Raw genomic sequence first — 17,111 nt, 5'->3', positions numbered from 1 at the left:
GGTAGTGGGAGTTGGAAGCAGAGGAGGAAAAGGCTGGCAAAGGAAGAGATGTTGGATATACCAGGATCACTGTCGCCTCAGCTAAAATGATATAACCAGTGCGACTCTCTTTTAACTCAGTGGGAGAAATTGGAAGTTTAAAGATCAGACTTGTATATATTCCTCAGCCTCTTATGCAAAAAACACCTGGGCTGTTGACTCCATTTGGGTATTCTTGGCAAAGACATCAGAGAGATTTGCCGTTTCCTTTTCCAGCTCATTTTACAGATGAGAAAACTGAGGCAAATGAGGTTAAATAACTTTCCCAGGGTCACACAACTAGGATCTGAGGCCAAATATGAACTCGGGTCCTCTTGACTCCATGGCCAGTACTCTATTCACTATATCCCCTCACTACTGGATTAATTTTTACAAAAATATAAAATCTCAGGTTAAAAGATCAAGAAATTGAGAATATAAATAACCCTGTTTCCAAAAAAGAAATCAAACAAACCATAGAAAACTTCCAGAGGAAAAATTAAAAACAAAAAACAAAAAATAAAATACAAAATACAAAACAAGGGCCAGGTGGATTTACAAGCAGATTCTAGCAAGCATCTGAAGAATACTTGATGCCAATATGAACCAAATTATTTGCAAAAATAGGAAAAGAAGGGATCCTACTAAATTCCTTCTAGGATACAAATATGTACTGGATTCAGAAACCAGGCAGATTCAAATCAGAACTGTAGCCCAGCGTCTCCAATAAAAAGAGACATGGAGTTTGCAAAGGCAGAAGTGAATGAGTCTCCAGTGCCCACAGATTTATTAAATCAATGAAGGGTGGGTGCTTGTGGGCAGGGAGGGGACACAGTGGAGGAAGCATCTGGAGACCAGCTTGGGAGGCAGCCTAGGATGCCACAGATTGGGGATCCTGGTGGGTGACTGAGTTTTGACGTGCTTCATTTTCCACACTTGTCTCTTGAGATGTAGTGACATGAGTGGAGGGCTCTGCAAACCTTACCGTGTTACTGGCTTGAGTCCTTATTGCTGGACAAACGGAATCGTCCAAGGGATGGTGACAGGAGACAGTGGTAGGATACAACCCCAATATCAGGAAGAGCTGAGGAAGGCTTGTTCTGGCAGGCACAACTTTGGCTAAGACCCAAGGGGTCCCAGGCAGGCCAGTGGCAAAGATGACTTAAGGGACAGCCAGAGGAAACATCAGAACTGAGAGAGGAACCTGTGTGAGGCCTGAGAAACTAGATCACAAGGGTGAGAAAAGAGGTGAAAGGTATAAAACACCTGGAGAGTGGACGAGCACCATTGTTTTCATGGGGTCTCCCATTAGACTGGGAATGCTTTGAGGACAGGGACAGTTTTTATCTTTCTTTGTATCCCAGCCCTAGCACAAAGTCTGCCATCCTGTAGGAGCTTAATAAATGCTTGGAAGACTTGGAAGACCACAAAGCCAAAGCTAGAAGGAGCCAGTTCCTTGATCACTTGTCAGAAATATTGTCTGATAGGTGCTGAGGGCACCTTTAGATGCCCTGAGAGGGCATCTAATCCAGCCCCGCAGAGGATGCCAAGAGACCCTAGGAAAGATAGTAACTATGGCAACCAGTCAGTGCCAGAGGCAGAATTCAAACCCAGGTTCTAGAATTCCAAATTGGGTGTCCCATCCCCCTTGGGGGCTTTCAGGTCTGATAGGTATTTCCTTTTGGCCTCTGAAGAGTCCGGCCTAGACTCTCCCAGGGTCTTCCACAGGACTCAAGGGCTGGTACCTTCTCCTCTAAGACCTTCTTGAAAGGGGTGCCACTGAAGAGGGAGGTCTCGTCTAACCAAAGGAAGACCAATGGAATTCAGGGCTGGAAATCCCAGAGTGCTGCTCCTTGATCAGTTGAGGTCCCTTTGAAATGCGTGGAAAGGAAACAGGCAGAGAGTGAGAATGTGCATTAATTATGTACCTGCTGTGTGCTGAGGGCTTTACAAATGTTATCTCATCTATTCCTCCAAACAGCCCTGGGAGCTTGGTGCAACCCCCCACCCCCCTTCTGTAGGTGAGGTGAGGAAATGAGGCAGAAGCAGAGCAGTGACTTGTCCAGGGTTCCAGACTGGGTTTTAATCTGGATCTTCCCAACCCCAGGGCCATCACTCTGTCCACACTACCACTCACTTGCCTCTTCAGAGACCCCTGAGACAGCCCTCTCACTTTATCTGGAAGAAAATCACCCCCAAAGCCCTCACCTCCCAGAAGGTCACCGATAAAACCGTACCCAATTTGATTTTGACTTTGGTAGTGGTAGTCAGTAAGTATTCATTACTATCTAGCTGTGTGACCTTGGACAAGTCACTTACCTCCATTGCCATGCAAAATAAAAATAAGCATTTATTAAGCTCCTACTAGGAGCCCTACCTAATAGTGCCAGATACTATGCCAAGCACTAGGATTACAGAGAAAGGCAAAAATGAAAACTTAGGCCCATTTCTCAAGGAATTGAGGCCTTCTGGCCATTGCAAGGAACGTGTATGGCAAGAGATCTAAGACTGCTCTAGGAGAGTGTCCGGAAGCAAGACTGATCTCTTGTGGAAACACTTCAGGGGCTCTGGGGACCTCCTGAAGGTCTTCACAAGGAAAGGCCCAAATAAGCAGATTTCTGGTAGCTTGGATGGTAGGAAGGTAAAGGGAGCCAGGAGATGCCACAAGGAGCCAAAGAATACTGACTCTGGCAGGTGAGGGACCTTGATTCCAGGAACCCAAGACAAAGCTTTGAGCTGGTGAGAAGAAGACAAGACCTTCCTCAGGCTTCCTCCTGCCTGGAATCTACAAAGCTGGGCCCAGCATGCAGCCATCCCATCCCAGACTCAGAATAATAGCTTACGGACTAGAATCAATAGGGGGAGTAGGACCTGCCCCCAGCATGAGGACATCCTGCCCTATTGCCATGCAAGGCAAGACCTAGGTGTAACCACCCTAGCCAAAAGCAACGTTTGGGGATAGAACTAAAATTTTTTGCAAAGCCTTAAATCAATAATGAAAGCTGAAACTGTGAGCAAACAGAAAAAGAAATGCCTCCAAAAGAGCAAGAATATTATGAACTCAAAGAGCTCCAGAAAAAATTGCAAGGGAATATGATGATTCTGAAATGATAACTCATAGAGCTTAACACACATATACACACACATACACACATGCATACACACATACACACACAAACACACATACATACACACATACACAGAATTGACCAGAGAGACTTGAATGAAAAGATTAAAGAAGAGATTAAATGAGAAATAAAAAATACAAATGTACCCAAGAATTTGTAAGTAAGCACACTGACAAATTAGATTATAGAGTAGAATACTAGAGTATGTTCTTTAAATGAAACATAAATGGAATGCTAAAATTCACACTGAGGTAAAATCAGGGATTGGAGTAGAATCTATTATGCTTCAGAGAAATCTACCCACCCCGCCAAAAAGCAGGTCTGGCTATCATAATCTTGTTTCAAATAGATTTTTGGATTTCTTTGTAATGTTAGATGAAATTGCAAATATGGTCACATCAAAAGAAAAAATGGTCCCAGTTTTGTGGGTAAAGCCAGACAAAACTTTAGGGTAGAATTTTAAAAGTATTCAAAGACAATACAACAATTTTACAACAAAGGTAACCAACTTCTAGAAATGTAAAAAATAATTTGTAGGTTGTTTTCAATGAAAGAAAATTGAAATTTGTTTTACTTTCTTCAAACAAGACAAAGAACAATCTCCTATTTTTATTTACGGCATACCACATTTTTTTTATGGCGTCTATCTCAATCTTAAAAATAAACTGACTCATAACCAGAGCAAAAAAAAAACCCCACAATTTTATCAGGATGCTCAGCCTAGTTTGAAGCTGATAAAAATGAATCCTCAAATTATTAGAGCATTGTAACCTCCATAATAAGGGAGCGCTGAAAACCCAATGATTTCCAAGGGCATTTGTGAAAAAAGAAAAAAAACCCATCCTTGCCTATATCCACAGTAATGATTCTTCAGCCCAATAAAAATGGTGACAAACCACCACTACAAGGCCAAACACTCAAGCCCTTAACAAATAATAATGATGATCTCAGTCCACTCTCAAGTGCCTACGATGCTTCTGGGGTTGTTCAAGTGCTGGGAACACAAAGAAGGAGATCCAGGTCCTGCTCTGAAGGAGCTCATGGTCTAATGGGGAGACACCATGAACATGGAAGACCAAACTCTACAGGAGAAGCTGGAGCTGATCCTTGAGGGAAGGAAGACATCAAGAGGAAGGAGAACTAGGAAAAGCTTCTAATAGAAAATGGCACTTGAAGGCCAGGGAAGCAAGGAGTAGTGACAAGGAGGGAAACAGTTCTAAGAACTAGAACTGATCTAATTGGGGGTCAAGAATGTCCATAGTACCAAATTATGTTCCAGGCCCTACGCCAAACTCTTTTAATAAATATCTCATTTATTCCTCACAATGGCCCTGGGAGATAAATGCATTATTGTACAGATAAAGGAACTGTTGCAAAGTCGAATGACTCATCCAGGTTGACACAAATCTGGTCTGGGGTCAGATTTGAACTCAGGACCTCCTGACCCCTGGCCCAGCACTCTATCTACTGCCCCATTAGCTGCCTTAAGAGAGGCACAGTTGTCATGAATAGAAAGGTGATGGTCCTAGAGTCTTCAGTCTTCTCCTGACTTCTTTGGCACAGTCTGTTCTCTTTGGCATGGTTTGAGACCTGGATGTTGTCTGGAGAAGGGTGTCCAGAAGAGTGATGATCTTGGAGTCAAAGTCATATGGGGATCAGAAGAAAATGGGTATGTTTAGCCTGGAGAAAAACAGGCTGAGTAGGCACACGGCAGCTGCTACCTTCATGTTTGGAGACCCGAGGAATGAGCCAAGGGGAGGTTGTGGAGTCTATCTGAGGTTCCATAGCATGAACACTAGACTTCCATCTAGAACCAGTTCAGAAGTGTCACAGCTGCACAGGAGGTGGTTCTTCTTCTGAGAAGATATATAAAAAGAAGCTGTTGTCCTCCTCTATCATCTTTCTATGTGTGAATCTGGCTAATTTCATTTGGAAAGCTCTCATTAGTCTATTTCGTTCCCATGGGTGGTAATCATGACCTCAGACTCACAGAATAATAGAATTTGATATTTGGAAGAACCCAAAGGCCATTTAGTTCAGACTATATGAGAAAAGAAAGCTGCCAAGCCCCAAAACTTCCAGATATTATTTTTTACTCCTGTTTAAAACAACAGCCATCACCTGCAGTCAATAGAGTGCCAGACTGGGGGTCAGGAAAATTTGAGTTCAAATCCTGCCTTGGATATTTATTAGCTTTGTGACCCTGTGCAAGTGATCTGTTTACTTCAGATGGCCTCATTTTCCTCATCTGCATAATAAACTGGAGAAGAAAATGGCAAACCTCCCCAGGATCTTTGCCAAGAAAACCCCAAATGGGATCACGGAGAATCAGACATGAGAGAAATAACTCAACAACAAACAATGAATGGCACAGTATATCCATGCCTCTCCCCACCTTATATTGTAAAGTTGATTTGGGGACCCAAGTACAAGGGTTTAGATGCATCTCATTTGAATTTTCACATTTTTTTGATCCAGAACACTATTCAAATCTGCCAAGCTTCTTTTTGATCCTGACTGTGGCATTCATTGTGTTAACTATAGCTTCGAACTTTGTGACATCTGCCTATTTGATCACCACATCATCTTTGCATTTTTTCAAAGTCATTGATAAAATGTTAAACATCACAAGACCAGCCAGAGATCCCTGAGACCCTTCACTGGAGAATTCTTGCCACACAGGTATTAAATCATTAACACAGACTCTTTTATTCTAGTCATCCAGCTAGCTCCGAATGAGTCCAATTATTTATATTCTCAACAAAAAAAATTGCTAGGTAATCTACATCCCCAGCCTTGCCCTCATCTACTAGTTGAAAATTACATCAGGAAAAAAATGAAGTTACTCTAACATGATCAATTCTTAATGAAGCCATGCTGGCTTTTCTAATCACTGTTTTCTTAGGTAGATGTCTGCCACTCATTGTTATAATGATCTATTCTAAAATTCCAAAGTTTATAGGGAACTGGGTCAAATTCATGAGATAAGAGTCATCCTACAATTAATAAATAAATGGTCCAAGCATACAAATATGCATTTTTTTCCAGAGGAACAAATTCAAACCATCAATAAACTTATGAAAAATGTTCTATATCCTTAATAATTAAAGAAACACTTGGAAGGAGCATAGTAGAGAATGTTGCTATTATCACACCCAGAAACCTCTTTCTTCCAAATCAAAGATTCTGTATTTCCATGATACTAAGCACTCACTTTCTGTTAACTTGATTTTATTTAGTTTATTCCAATTCCCTTTTAGGCAAGTAGCTTCCCTATATACATTTTTAAACATAGAACTCAACACTGATGTGAGTTGTATCACCTATTCTAAAGTTGATAACACAGCAGAAACCTGACTGGTAGACAGATGGGGGCTCTCTATGCTGTCCCTATTAAACGAGGAAAGCCTCCCGACATTGAATCATGGCCCTATAGCTTACTGATGAGGAAGCAGCACCTGAAGGTGACAAATTGGAGTTTCCGTTGCCCACTTTCTGGTGGAAGTGCTAATGAGCAGTGCCATTGCCAAGATCTGGGGAGAACAGGAGGCAGATGGAGAAGCCAAGGATTCATCCAATCCACTTTGAATAGTGAATAATTAATTATCATTTAATCTGAACCAAATCCCCCAACAACACTCCAAGAAGCAAATACCTTGACATAGTTGATACTGAAGCATATGTGAAATATTTACATGGAAACGTGTTTGATACCTGAAAATGAGGTGAACTCACATAGGTGGATGAACTCATTGGAAAAGTTTTGTTTGGATGTAAGGACTCTAAATATGATTCTAATCTAGTGTTTTCTGGTTTCTGCTGTGTACCTAAATGGAAGTCCCAGGGCAATAGCTGGACTAGGGTATCACAAGGTCATTCCAACAGTTAAGCACATCTGGACCAAAGCTCCCATTCCCATGCCTACACCATGCCTAGTTATGAGGCAGTGAGGAAGAACCTTATTGTTGCATCTTGGCTCCTCAAATACATCCCTAGAAGGAACAAAGTGTAAACAGACACTTTCAGATGTACAACCTCTAGAAGATCTGAGTTCCAGACACTCAACCTTTTAGATTAATTAACCTCAAGGAGGTTTCCAAGTATAGAGACAATACAGAGACATAATAGATTGGAAGTGGAGGAAGCATAGACACACCACCAATACACCAGCCACTGCCACCACTCTCTTGTATCAGGGGATCAGGGAAATAGCCAATCAACCCTCATTTATGAAACTTTGTACTAAGGATTTTTATTGTTGTTGTGTTGTTTCAGTTGTGTCTGACTTTTTGTGAGCCACCCCTGTTGGGATTTTCTTGGCAAAAAATATTAGAGAGGTTTGTCATTTCTTTTATGGGTTCAGTTTATAGATATGGAAACTGAGGCAAACAGGGTTAGGTGAATTGCCCAGGGTCACACAAGCTAGTAAGTATGGATTTGAACTCAGCTCCCCTCTGACTTCAGGGTTGGCACTCTTATCTACCGTGCCATCTACCTCCTAAGGATGCAAAGCACAAATGAAATAGCACCTTCCTTTGGAGGGACTTACTTTCTATGGAAAGGAATGGTCTATTGATAAAAGTGACCATTTTTGCTTTTCTTTAACAGTACATCGTCCTTTACATTTTCAACTATTTATTGTCTTAATCAATGGGATTGCAATGGGAATACAATTACAATGTGCTCTTCCAGTACAGGCCTTCTACTTTGTGAGACCGCTATATGATCTATATGGATCCTACCCAACAAACTGGAAGCATTGCTGCCATCATCATAGTGAACAATTATGTAGCACCTACTATATATCTCCCTTTCTGTAGATGAGGAGAGTGAAGCAAGCAGAGATGAAGTGGCTTGTCCAAGGTAGACAATGTGTGAGGACAAATTTGAATTCAGGACTTCCTGACTCCAGACCCAGTACTCTATACACTATGGTGTCCCTTTTAAAAGATTTAATAGAGACAGCTTTGGTGACATAAATTTGAAAATTTTGTACAACTGAAACCAGAAAGAAAATAGTTAAGTTTTTGGAGCAATTTTTTCCTATTTTTTAATTTTAATTGAATTTTATTTTTCCTTGATTATATGTAAATTAATTTTTAACATTCATTTTTTAAATTTTGAGTTCGGGGCCGCTAAGTGGTACAGTGGATAGAGCACTGGCCCTGGAGTCAGGAGGACCTGAGTTCAAATTCGACCTCAGACACTTAATAATGACCTAGCTGTGTGGCCTTGGGCAAGCCACTTATCCCCATTTGCCTTAAAAAAAAATCTAAAAAAAAATTGAGTTCCAAATTCTCTCCTTTTGTCCTGCTCCACCCCTTGACAAAAAAAGCAAGCAAAAATTTGATAGAGGTTATTAATATGTAGTTATGTAAAACATTTCCATATTAGACATATTATGAAAGAAAACATAGACCCTCCTCCCAAAAAATAAACCTCAAGAAAAATAAAATAAAACCAAAATAACTATGCTTTAATCTGTTCTTTCTCTAGGAATGTGATACAGTATTTATCCTAAGTCCCTCCAATTGTCTTGGGTTATTTTGTATTGCTGAGAGAAATGAAGGCATTGATAGCTGCTCAGCCTATTGTTGTGACTTTGTCACAGTACAATTCACTTTGTATCAGTTCATGTAATTCTTTCCAGGTTTTTCTGAGATCATCTTGGAGCAATTTTTTTCTGATAAAGCTTTGATATTTGAAAGGCAAAAGTGTCCTAGAAATGTTAGTGCAGTTTTAATAACTTTAATGGCTTTAAGTGGTTTAAAATAGCTTTAAGCTTTATTAGCTTGAAACTGCATTAATAGTTATGGGACACCCACGATATAAGAAACCAATTCATATATACAAAGTTATCTTCTTGATATATAGAAATCCAACCTATTAAAAGATGTGTGAAAAATAATTTTCAAATCACTAATAATTAGAGAAATACAAATTGAAAGGATTCTTAAATCCTACTTCATACCTATTAGTTTGGCAAAATGGCAAAAAGAAAAAAAAAAGTTGTCAGAAAGACCTCTAAAACCCCATGGAGCTGAGAACAGGTTCATTCTTCTGGAAATTCAGTTGAAACCTTAACCCCTGATAGCACCAAACTATTCACACCCTTTCCTTCATTGATAGTACTGCCAGGCTTAGCTCTTTTGGTTGGAGCAGAGAAATGGAAACAAAAGGGTCATTCATCAATCAAAGATGGTTCAATAAACTGATATACTAATGCAATAAGAAATGATGAAAGGGATGATTCCAGAGAAGCCAAGGGGAGGTTTGTATGAACTGGTGTTGAGGGATATGAAACTCTTATCTTGGTAATGACCAACCACAATATGAGAATGCCATTGGTGAAATCAAGCCTAAATTGACCTCTTCACCTCCCTTGGGTCCGTTATCTTCCATGATCACTGGTCAAGGAAGCTAAAGAAAGTATTCCATTTCAGAAGGGGGTGGGCAGGACAATCTCTGGGGTTCCTCCACAGTCTAAGAGTCTCTGATTCCATGAATTAGCCATTCTAAATTCTACTTGTGTGGACTCAACTAAAAAGGTAATGGATCTGCTCAGTCCTACTTCTGACAGGAGGGCCTGAGAGGTCCCACTTAGAGACCTGAGTGATCCGCACAGAGAACACCTCAGTGACATGGGTCCGCTTCCCCCATCCCTTTTCTCTGAGCCTTAAAAATTTCAGCTGCATCTTTGAATCCCAGTCTGTATTGTACAGATCAATGTCTAATGATTTTTTCATCTATTTATATTTTTTCTCTTAAATTAAATGGTTTTACTCCCTGAAGTTGATAAGTGCTTTGTTTTCAGCCGCAGCAGCTGCCGACATGGCTTACCACCACATCCGACCTCCCATAGGCTATTCCATTCCCAAACCCATCTCGTCTTTGTTAATGAGAGGCTGGAACGCATGTCCTGAAGTGAGTCATTTTTTTTTTTGGTCATGTATAAAATGTGTTATGGTCCAAAAATCTGTTTCAAATTGAGCAACAAAGTCTACTTTACGTGTCTATTTTAAGAGTGATTTGCCTTCTGCTCTTCGCCCTCTAATTGCTTCAGAGAATTTGAGTTCTGTGTGTTTATTCTATTTTTTCCTCTGATGTTGAAGTGTTTCTCAAACTAACCAGATCTGCTACTTGCCATCTGTGGGACTGCGGGCAGGGTGCTGGCCCTCTTTGGCCCCTGCTTTTCTCATCTGTAAATTAAGAAGATTCGATTGAATAGAATTCAAGGTCTTTTCTAGCTTGACCAATAACCCTGGGCTCCTAAGGATGAGAGCCATCTAAAATTTCACCTCAATTATGCCTCCAGTGTTCTAAACTGCATGTAGAGAATACAGTGAAAGCTTATATAACATTTGGTTCAAGTTTGGTTCCTCTGGAGTCTGTAGAAGGGCTTTCATCAATCAATCAACCAGGATTTTATAGTCTCCTATCATGTGTGAGGCACGTTATTAGGTAATGGTGGCCCAAAGATGAAGCAAAATGTCCTCAAGATTTATAAACCATCTATAATTTCTATGTCCATATTTATACATACACGTATGCAAACATATATCTACGGATATCAGCAGATAGATAGATATATCTTATATCTAGGTAGCTGTATGTGCATATATGTGAAGAGTCTCTCCCCTTACTCGTTCAGAAACTGGCATCCCAAGGTGCACCCTGAGGAATTATGTTTTGAGTGAAAGCGAAACATCCAAAGTCATTAGGATTGTTCAATAAAAGTGATCCCCTAGTGTCCCAGGATTTCAGAGTTGGATGGCTCTTTTTCTGGATGGGTCTTCAGCGATCCCCCAATGTAACCCATAGCCTAAAGTAGATCCTCCCTTCAGTAGTTTTGACTGGTGGGCTTCTGGGCTCAGGGTGAAGCCTCCGTGTGCCCTCTAGTTCACCTCCTACTTCCCAGGTTTCCTGTTTCCCTTGGGATTCCCTTGGTTTTCCACTTATCCTGACCTCTTGTTGCCTTTACCTACCTGTTGCCTGTTGTTCTGCTCTTTGGAGCCAAGGGAAGAAACTGAACCCCTCTTCCCTTTAACAAGCCATTCAACTATAGGAAGAGAAGCATGACATTCCCCGAAGTCATCTCTTCTCTAGGCTACATCCCCAGGTGCTTACACCACTTCTCATAGAGCCTCCCCCAGATCTTCCTACAGCTTGTTCATCCCCATCTAAAATGTGGTGCTCAAACCTGAGGTCAGCCCTCTTAGATGTGTTCTTTTATTATTACTTCAGCTCAGAAAGAAAGGAATGGGGCATAAGTAGAAAAAGGAGAGGAGTAAGCAAGGGAGAGGGAAGAGAAATCATATCAACTTAGTAAAAATCACATTTATAGGAATAGAAGTAAATTGAAAGATGGAAGAAAAATAGTAGTTAGTAGTAAGAGGCTTTGAAAGTCAGGACTAGAGAGGCAGCGCTGGGCAGCGGGCCGAGCGGGGACTGGGTCGCCATGGGGGACGTGGAGAAGGGCAAGAAGATCTTCATGCAGAAGTGCGCCCAGTGCCACATGGTGGAGAAGGGCAGCAAGCACAAGACTGGCCCCAACCTGCACGGGCTGTTCGGCCGCAAGATGGGCCAGGCCACCGGCTTCTCCTACACCGATGCCAACAAGAACAAAGACATCACCTGGGCAGAGGACACCTTGATGGAGTACCTGGAGAACCCCAAGAAGTACATCCCCGGCACCAAGATGATCTTCGCGGGCATCAAGAAGGGAGAGCGGGCCGACTTGATAGCCTACCTGAAGAAGGCCACCAGCAAGTAGCAGCACCGCCACTTTATTTATTGTCCGAAGTAGCCCAGGAGACTCCTTTCCTTTTTGTACGTGTACCATAATGGCCCTATTTAATTGGTCTCATGGCCCTGAGCATTTGGATCATGAATGGCTGTTCCAATAGAGAAATTATGCAGATTAGGTAGGCTTGGGGTTACATAAGAAATCTCCCTTCTCTCTGTTTCGGTCACCACCAAGCTGTCACACTTGAATGTTTATTTTAAAAGATTTAGGCAACTTTTTTTTTTAAAGCAAGGGCTAGGTGCCCATGCCCCACGTCTTAGAAAAGTTTTAATTCAATCTGGCTTCTTTCACCAAACTCTGGGGAAAGCCTACTTAATAATTTCATATGACTTTTACCTGTGATGGGTTTTGGGGGGGTGGGGGGAAATGTTCTGGGGGGGTTATGCCCCAACCTGTCCAAAGGCCAGTCCTATTGAGTCCATCTTAAGTTCCCTAACTTTGTGCATAAGTAACTTAAATTACAATGATTTCATTAAATACTGCCTTTCACTTGTTGAAAGGCATTTCAGTGTATTGTCTAAGGACTTGAGTAAAGGTCATCCCATCCCTGCTGGACTTCAGTTGGAGATAGGATCTCCTGACTTGCTAAGTACCTGTTTGGAAGGCCTGTTGAATGGAAAGATTACAGACATGTTCTTAGTATGTGAATAGCAGTGGTTATTCACCTGGAGAGTCCAGTTTAGGGATGTACCATTAGTACTACATCTGTAGCCATATTTAAAACTTAATGCACTTGGAGGATTCAGTTCTAAGGAGATGTGCCATTAGTGCATCCATTGTCACCCCCAAAACTTGATTCAGCCATTAAACATTTGTGAATATACTTTAAAAAAAAAAGAAAGTCAGGACTAAAATCTGCCTCCCCCCACCCCAGGGTCACATAGTGAGTCCAGCCTGTTCCTTCAGGCAATGATTTGCCTTTACCAACCCAGTCTGGTGATTTTCTCTTCTCTTCTCTTCTCTTCTCTTCTCTTCTCTTCTCTTCTCTTCTCTTCTCTTCTCTTCTCTTCTCTTCTCTTCTCTTCTCTTCTCAAAGGCTGACACCAAAGGCCAAAGCTCCCCCTGGTAGCACAGGTGAGTGTCTGACAGTCCTCCCTGTCATGAAAGGTTATCTCTCATCTCAAGCTCCTTGGCTTTGGGTTCCCTCATTTCCATTCTTCCTCGTCTGAAAACTGATATGGTAAGCCCCTGCAGAGGGTTATGTCTTTGCTTTTCCAGACAAATAAAAGCCGGGCTCTTATCAGTTCATCACTCAAGCACCACCTTTGACAAGAGGCCTGTCCCAATACCCACTGATGAGCAAATCTCCTGTCTCCCTTCTCTTCTGGTGATTTGGCATTTGGGTATTTCATGTAGGCTTGGATATGGGCAGGCTGCTGGAGGTGGTAATGCAGCGTTAAGCTGGTGAAGTGCAAATGCCAACAAAGCCTTTGTATGTGGGGGCTTCTTCAAGGGAGGGGATGATTCAGTTTTGCTTTTGGATACCCAAGACCGAGCTTTGTAGACCCAAGACTCTTTCCAATGGAATGAGTTCACCAGGGTCCTTATTTCCATCCTTCCCAGAATTCCCCAAAGGCCTCCTTACTCTATGAGTCAGGTAGAAAGTGGTGAAGAAGAGCAGATTACTCTGGTGCTGGAGCTGCTATTCATCACATAAACTTTTACAAAGGACAATCCAGGGACCAGGCGCTGTGGATGTTTGGAGGAGAGATCTGAAAGGTCCAGACTCTAGAACTATGGGTCCAGTGGGTGGGAAACATCCAAGGAGGAAGCTCATTACCAATGCAAACGAGCAGATTTTCAGTAGCTCCTCATCTAACAGAATTGTTCCGGACCCCATGAGATGACATGACTCACCTGAGGTTACAGAGCTAGCATGTTTTAAGGGCAAACTTGAATTCACATATTCCTTACTCTGAGGCCAGTTTGCCATGATGCCTTCAACAGAGGAGTTTTAAAAACTGCTGATCCAATGAGATCGATGGTCAAGGGGATTCCTAGGGAGAAAACACCCTCTCTCAGAGAATAACAGACCAGCTAAGCGGCACAAGACGTACTCAACCCACTCCCTCCAAACCTGCTCCAGAAAAGATAAGGCAATATCCCCCTCCCTGAAGGTAAGGGGCAGTGCCCATTTTCTTCCAATAGAAACATTCTAGCACTAACCTGACACTGCCTTTGACAATGGAGGATGATTGCTTCTGACAGTTAACATGACAAGGAAAAGAGGAGAAAAAGCCCTAGATCTTTTATTTCTCATTACCCGATTTTCCATAAGAATTCATGAAGAAGTCACAAAAGGCTTTGAGAGAAAATTGGAATGGAAATAAATCAGAAGGGCATTCAGAGCTTTCGTTTCTAATTTCCTGATATTACAAATGGGGAAACTGAGACCTGGAGAAGAAAAAAGATTGGCTTGTGCCAGGGGGCACTCACAGAGAGTCTTGGATAGAATCAGAATTTAGATTGAAGCCTCCCATCTTCTAGTGTGGTGCTCTCTGTATGATGCCATCCACAAGGTCAGTTCTGATGGTGTAAGGATAGTGGGATCCTGGGAATCGACAAAGCCCCAGACACTCAAAATGGCTTAACCTGTGCATAGGAAGGATGCTGCCTCAGAGAGACATACTTCTGCTCATGTATGAGGAAGGATACACAGCACACTCTGAAGGGAAGATTTCTTCAAAGTTCCAGGATCTGCATAAATGGTAACTGATATTTATAGAGCCCTTCAAGATTTACCAAACACATTTTGCACATTATCTTAGGCAATCTTTATAAAAATCCTTTGAAGATAGTATTCTAGGGGTTTTTTGCCCATTTAAGAGATAAGAGAACTGAGTCTGAGTAAGCATCATTGACTTGACCAAAGACAACCAGCTAAAGTAACATCTCTTCAACTCAAGTATTCTATCAACTAGGCCATATTGTATAAACTCTCATGTTCTGGATGCATGGACCACTAATGTGGAATAGCTCTTCAGTGAGTAAATGCTGCTCTGTGGATATCAAAAGCAGGAAACTCGGGGGTGGCTAGATGGCACAGTGGATAGAGCCCTGACCCTGGAGTCAGGAGTACCTGAGTTCAAATCTGGCCTCAGACACTTAATAATGACCTAGCTGTGTGGCCTTGGGCAAGTCACTTATGCCATTGCCTTGCAAAAATCTAAAATTTTTTTTTAAAAAAAGCAGGAAGCTCTTTGTAGCCTTCCATGGGATAGACCAGGATTCTGGGACCCCACTGATGAGGAGTTTCCCAAGGGGGAGGCTTCCCAGGACCACTCTACTGAGTCTCATCATCCCAGGATCAGGAGCGAGCTCAGGAAGTAGTCTGCAGTGTCTTTGTAAAATGGCCATCGGCTTTGAGCGTGGCTTCTCAGTCAACTTCAGACTGCTGTCATTGTTTGGAGATTTTCCTGATATCTAACCTCTGTTTGCTACTTGGTAACTTCTGCCCATTGCTCCTCATCCTGACCTGAGGAACTACACAGGCAATATATGATTCTTTAACACAGCTTGTCAAATACTTGAAATACTAGGTGTTTCCAGAGCCTTCTTGTCTCCAAACTGAACATGCCCTATTCTCTTAGTCTTCTCATGACCTGAATTTGAGGCCCTACAGGATTATACTTGTCTTCCTCTGTACACTCTATACTCTTGAACTTATCAGCATCCTTGCTAAACTCTGGTAACCAAAATGGAAGCAATCCTCCAGCTATGGAGGCTAGCCCATTTTCCCAATGTCATTCACTATCACTCTCTCTTCTCACACTCTGAAACAGAACCACCCTGATCTTCCCTCTCTTCCTCCCAATGGCTCTCCATCTCCCATCTCTGTGCCTTTGAATTGCCCATTCTCAGGACCTGGTATCCAATCCTCCTTGTCTCCCTCTCCTAGATTCTCAAAGATGCACCATCTTCTTCATGAAGCTTTTCCTAGTTGCCCCAGTTCCTAGCATTCTCCCTCCCAAGCTACCTTGTAGTTAACTGCTTCATATGTTCTTGTATGTATTAAGGTTATGCTATGTATGTGGATGCTTGTGTACTTTATGGTGTGATATGATTGGGAGAGTTGAATTTGGGGGTTGGCATTTCAGCACCTAGCCCCCTGGCTAGCACCTCAGAGGATAGGTTGGTTATGACATTCCAAGATGCCTTTAGGGTTCTTGTCTTCTACACCCCAGCCCAATGATGTTTCAAATAGCTTCTTCCTTCCTCAGAGCTTTGAATGATGCTTCCTATCACCAAACATGCCAATGAATTTATTAATATTTATATATTGAACACCTAGGGTATAACCTCAAAAAGATTACTCCTCATTATATTTATCTATTTATAATCCAAACACTTTTTTCCTTTCCAAATCTGCCTTACACAAGACCTCACTGAGGCCTGATTATTTGTTTCAGGGAGAAGCTTAAAGAGTATTAAGAACCCTCAAACAAAGCTTTATCTTTTTAACTCAAATATTCTTCCCATAATTCTATGTAACTGCAAATCACAGAGTTTTACAGTCTCTGAAGTGCTTGCATGATACACAATGGCAACAAAGAAGGCTGCAAGAGAATAAAATCAAGGAAGCATGGTCCAAGAGAAGCCATAACCCCAAGGAGAGATGATGGAGGAGAAGCAATGGGTATATAAATGGAATGAAAAACATGGGCCACTCACATGGATAGAGATAGCCCAAGAATAGCCCACGTGGATTCTTGGTGTCCTTATGTCAGAAGAGCTAGATTATGACCCATAGCTTGATGTGGTGGCAGAGAAATCCTCAGAGATAATTTTAGAATCAAATAACAGATTTTCCCCAAATAGGTTAGAGTGTTTTAAATACAGTAATTCAGTGTAAATATAATGTCTTTATTTTCCCTTTCAAAAGGATTCCATTTTGGGGAGAGTAAGAGACAGCAAGGGAGACAGAGTCAGAGGAAGATTGAGAAAGACAGAGACAGAGACACAGAGAGGGAAATGACCCACTTCTGATATTCATTGTCTTTGTGACTCTGGGTAAGTCACCCCATGCTTTAGTGACCCAGGGAACCCTCTAAAATTGTAACTTGCAGCCAATTGCTGTATAGTTGTACAGGGAAGTTTCATATTTATGGAGAATGAATAGGAAAGTATTATAATAACACAGGTATGAAGTAAGGAGGGCT

The 17,111-nt window shown here is 41.8% G+C and overlaps 1 protein-coding gene and 1 pseudogene across 4 annotated transcripts in view; both read left to right on the top strand.

Moving 5' to 3' along the window:
* The window catches only part of TNNI3K (TNNI3 interacting kinase), a 305,481-nt gene that overhangs the window by 214,712 nt on the left and 73,658 nt on the right, over positions 1–17,111 (top strand). For all 4 annotated transcript variants that reach the window (XM_074221177.1, XM_074221174.1, XM_074221175.1 and 1 more), the window contains exon 21: positions 9,961–10,070. In XM_074221177.1, coding sequence (XP_074077278.1) covers positions 9,961–10,070 — 110 coding nt within the window. The remainder of the gene's footprint in view (positions 1–9,960; positions 10,071–17,111) is intronic.
* Positions 11,605–12,199, top strand: LOC141510909 (cytochrome c, somatic pseudogene; annotated as a pseudogene).

The sequence above is a fragment of the Macrotis lagotis genome, chromosome 2, assembly GCF_037893015.1.
Source record: "Macrotis lagotis isolate mMagLag1 chromosome 2, bilby.v1.9.chrom.fasta, whole genome shotgun sequence".
In the NCBI taxonomy this organism is placed as follows: domain Eukaryota; kingdom Metazoa; phylum Chordata; class Mammalia; order Peramelemorphia; family Peramelidae; genus Macrotis; species Macrotis lagotis.
The sequence above is the reverse complement of the archived record's forward strand: the minus strand, read 5'-3'. Positions and strand labels throughout refer to the sequence as shown.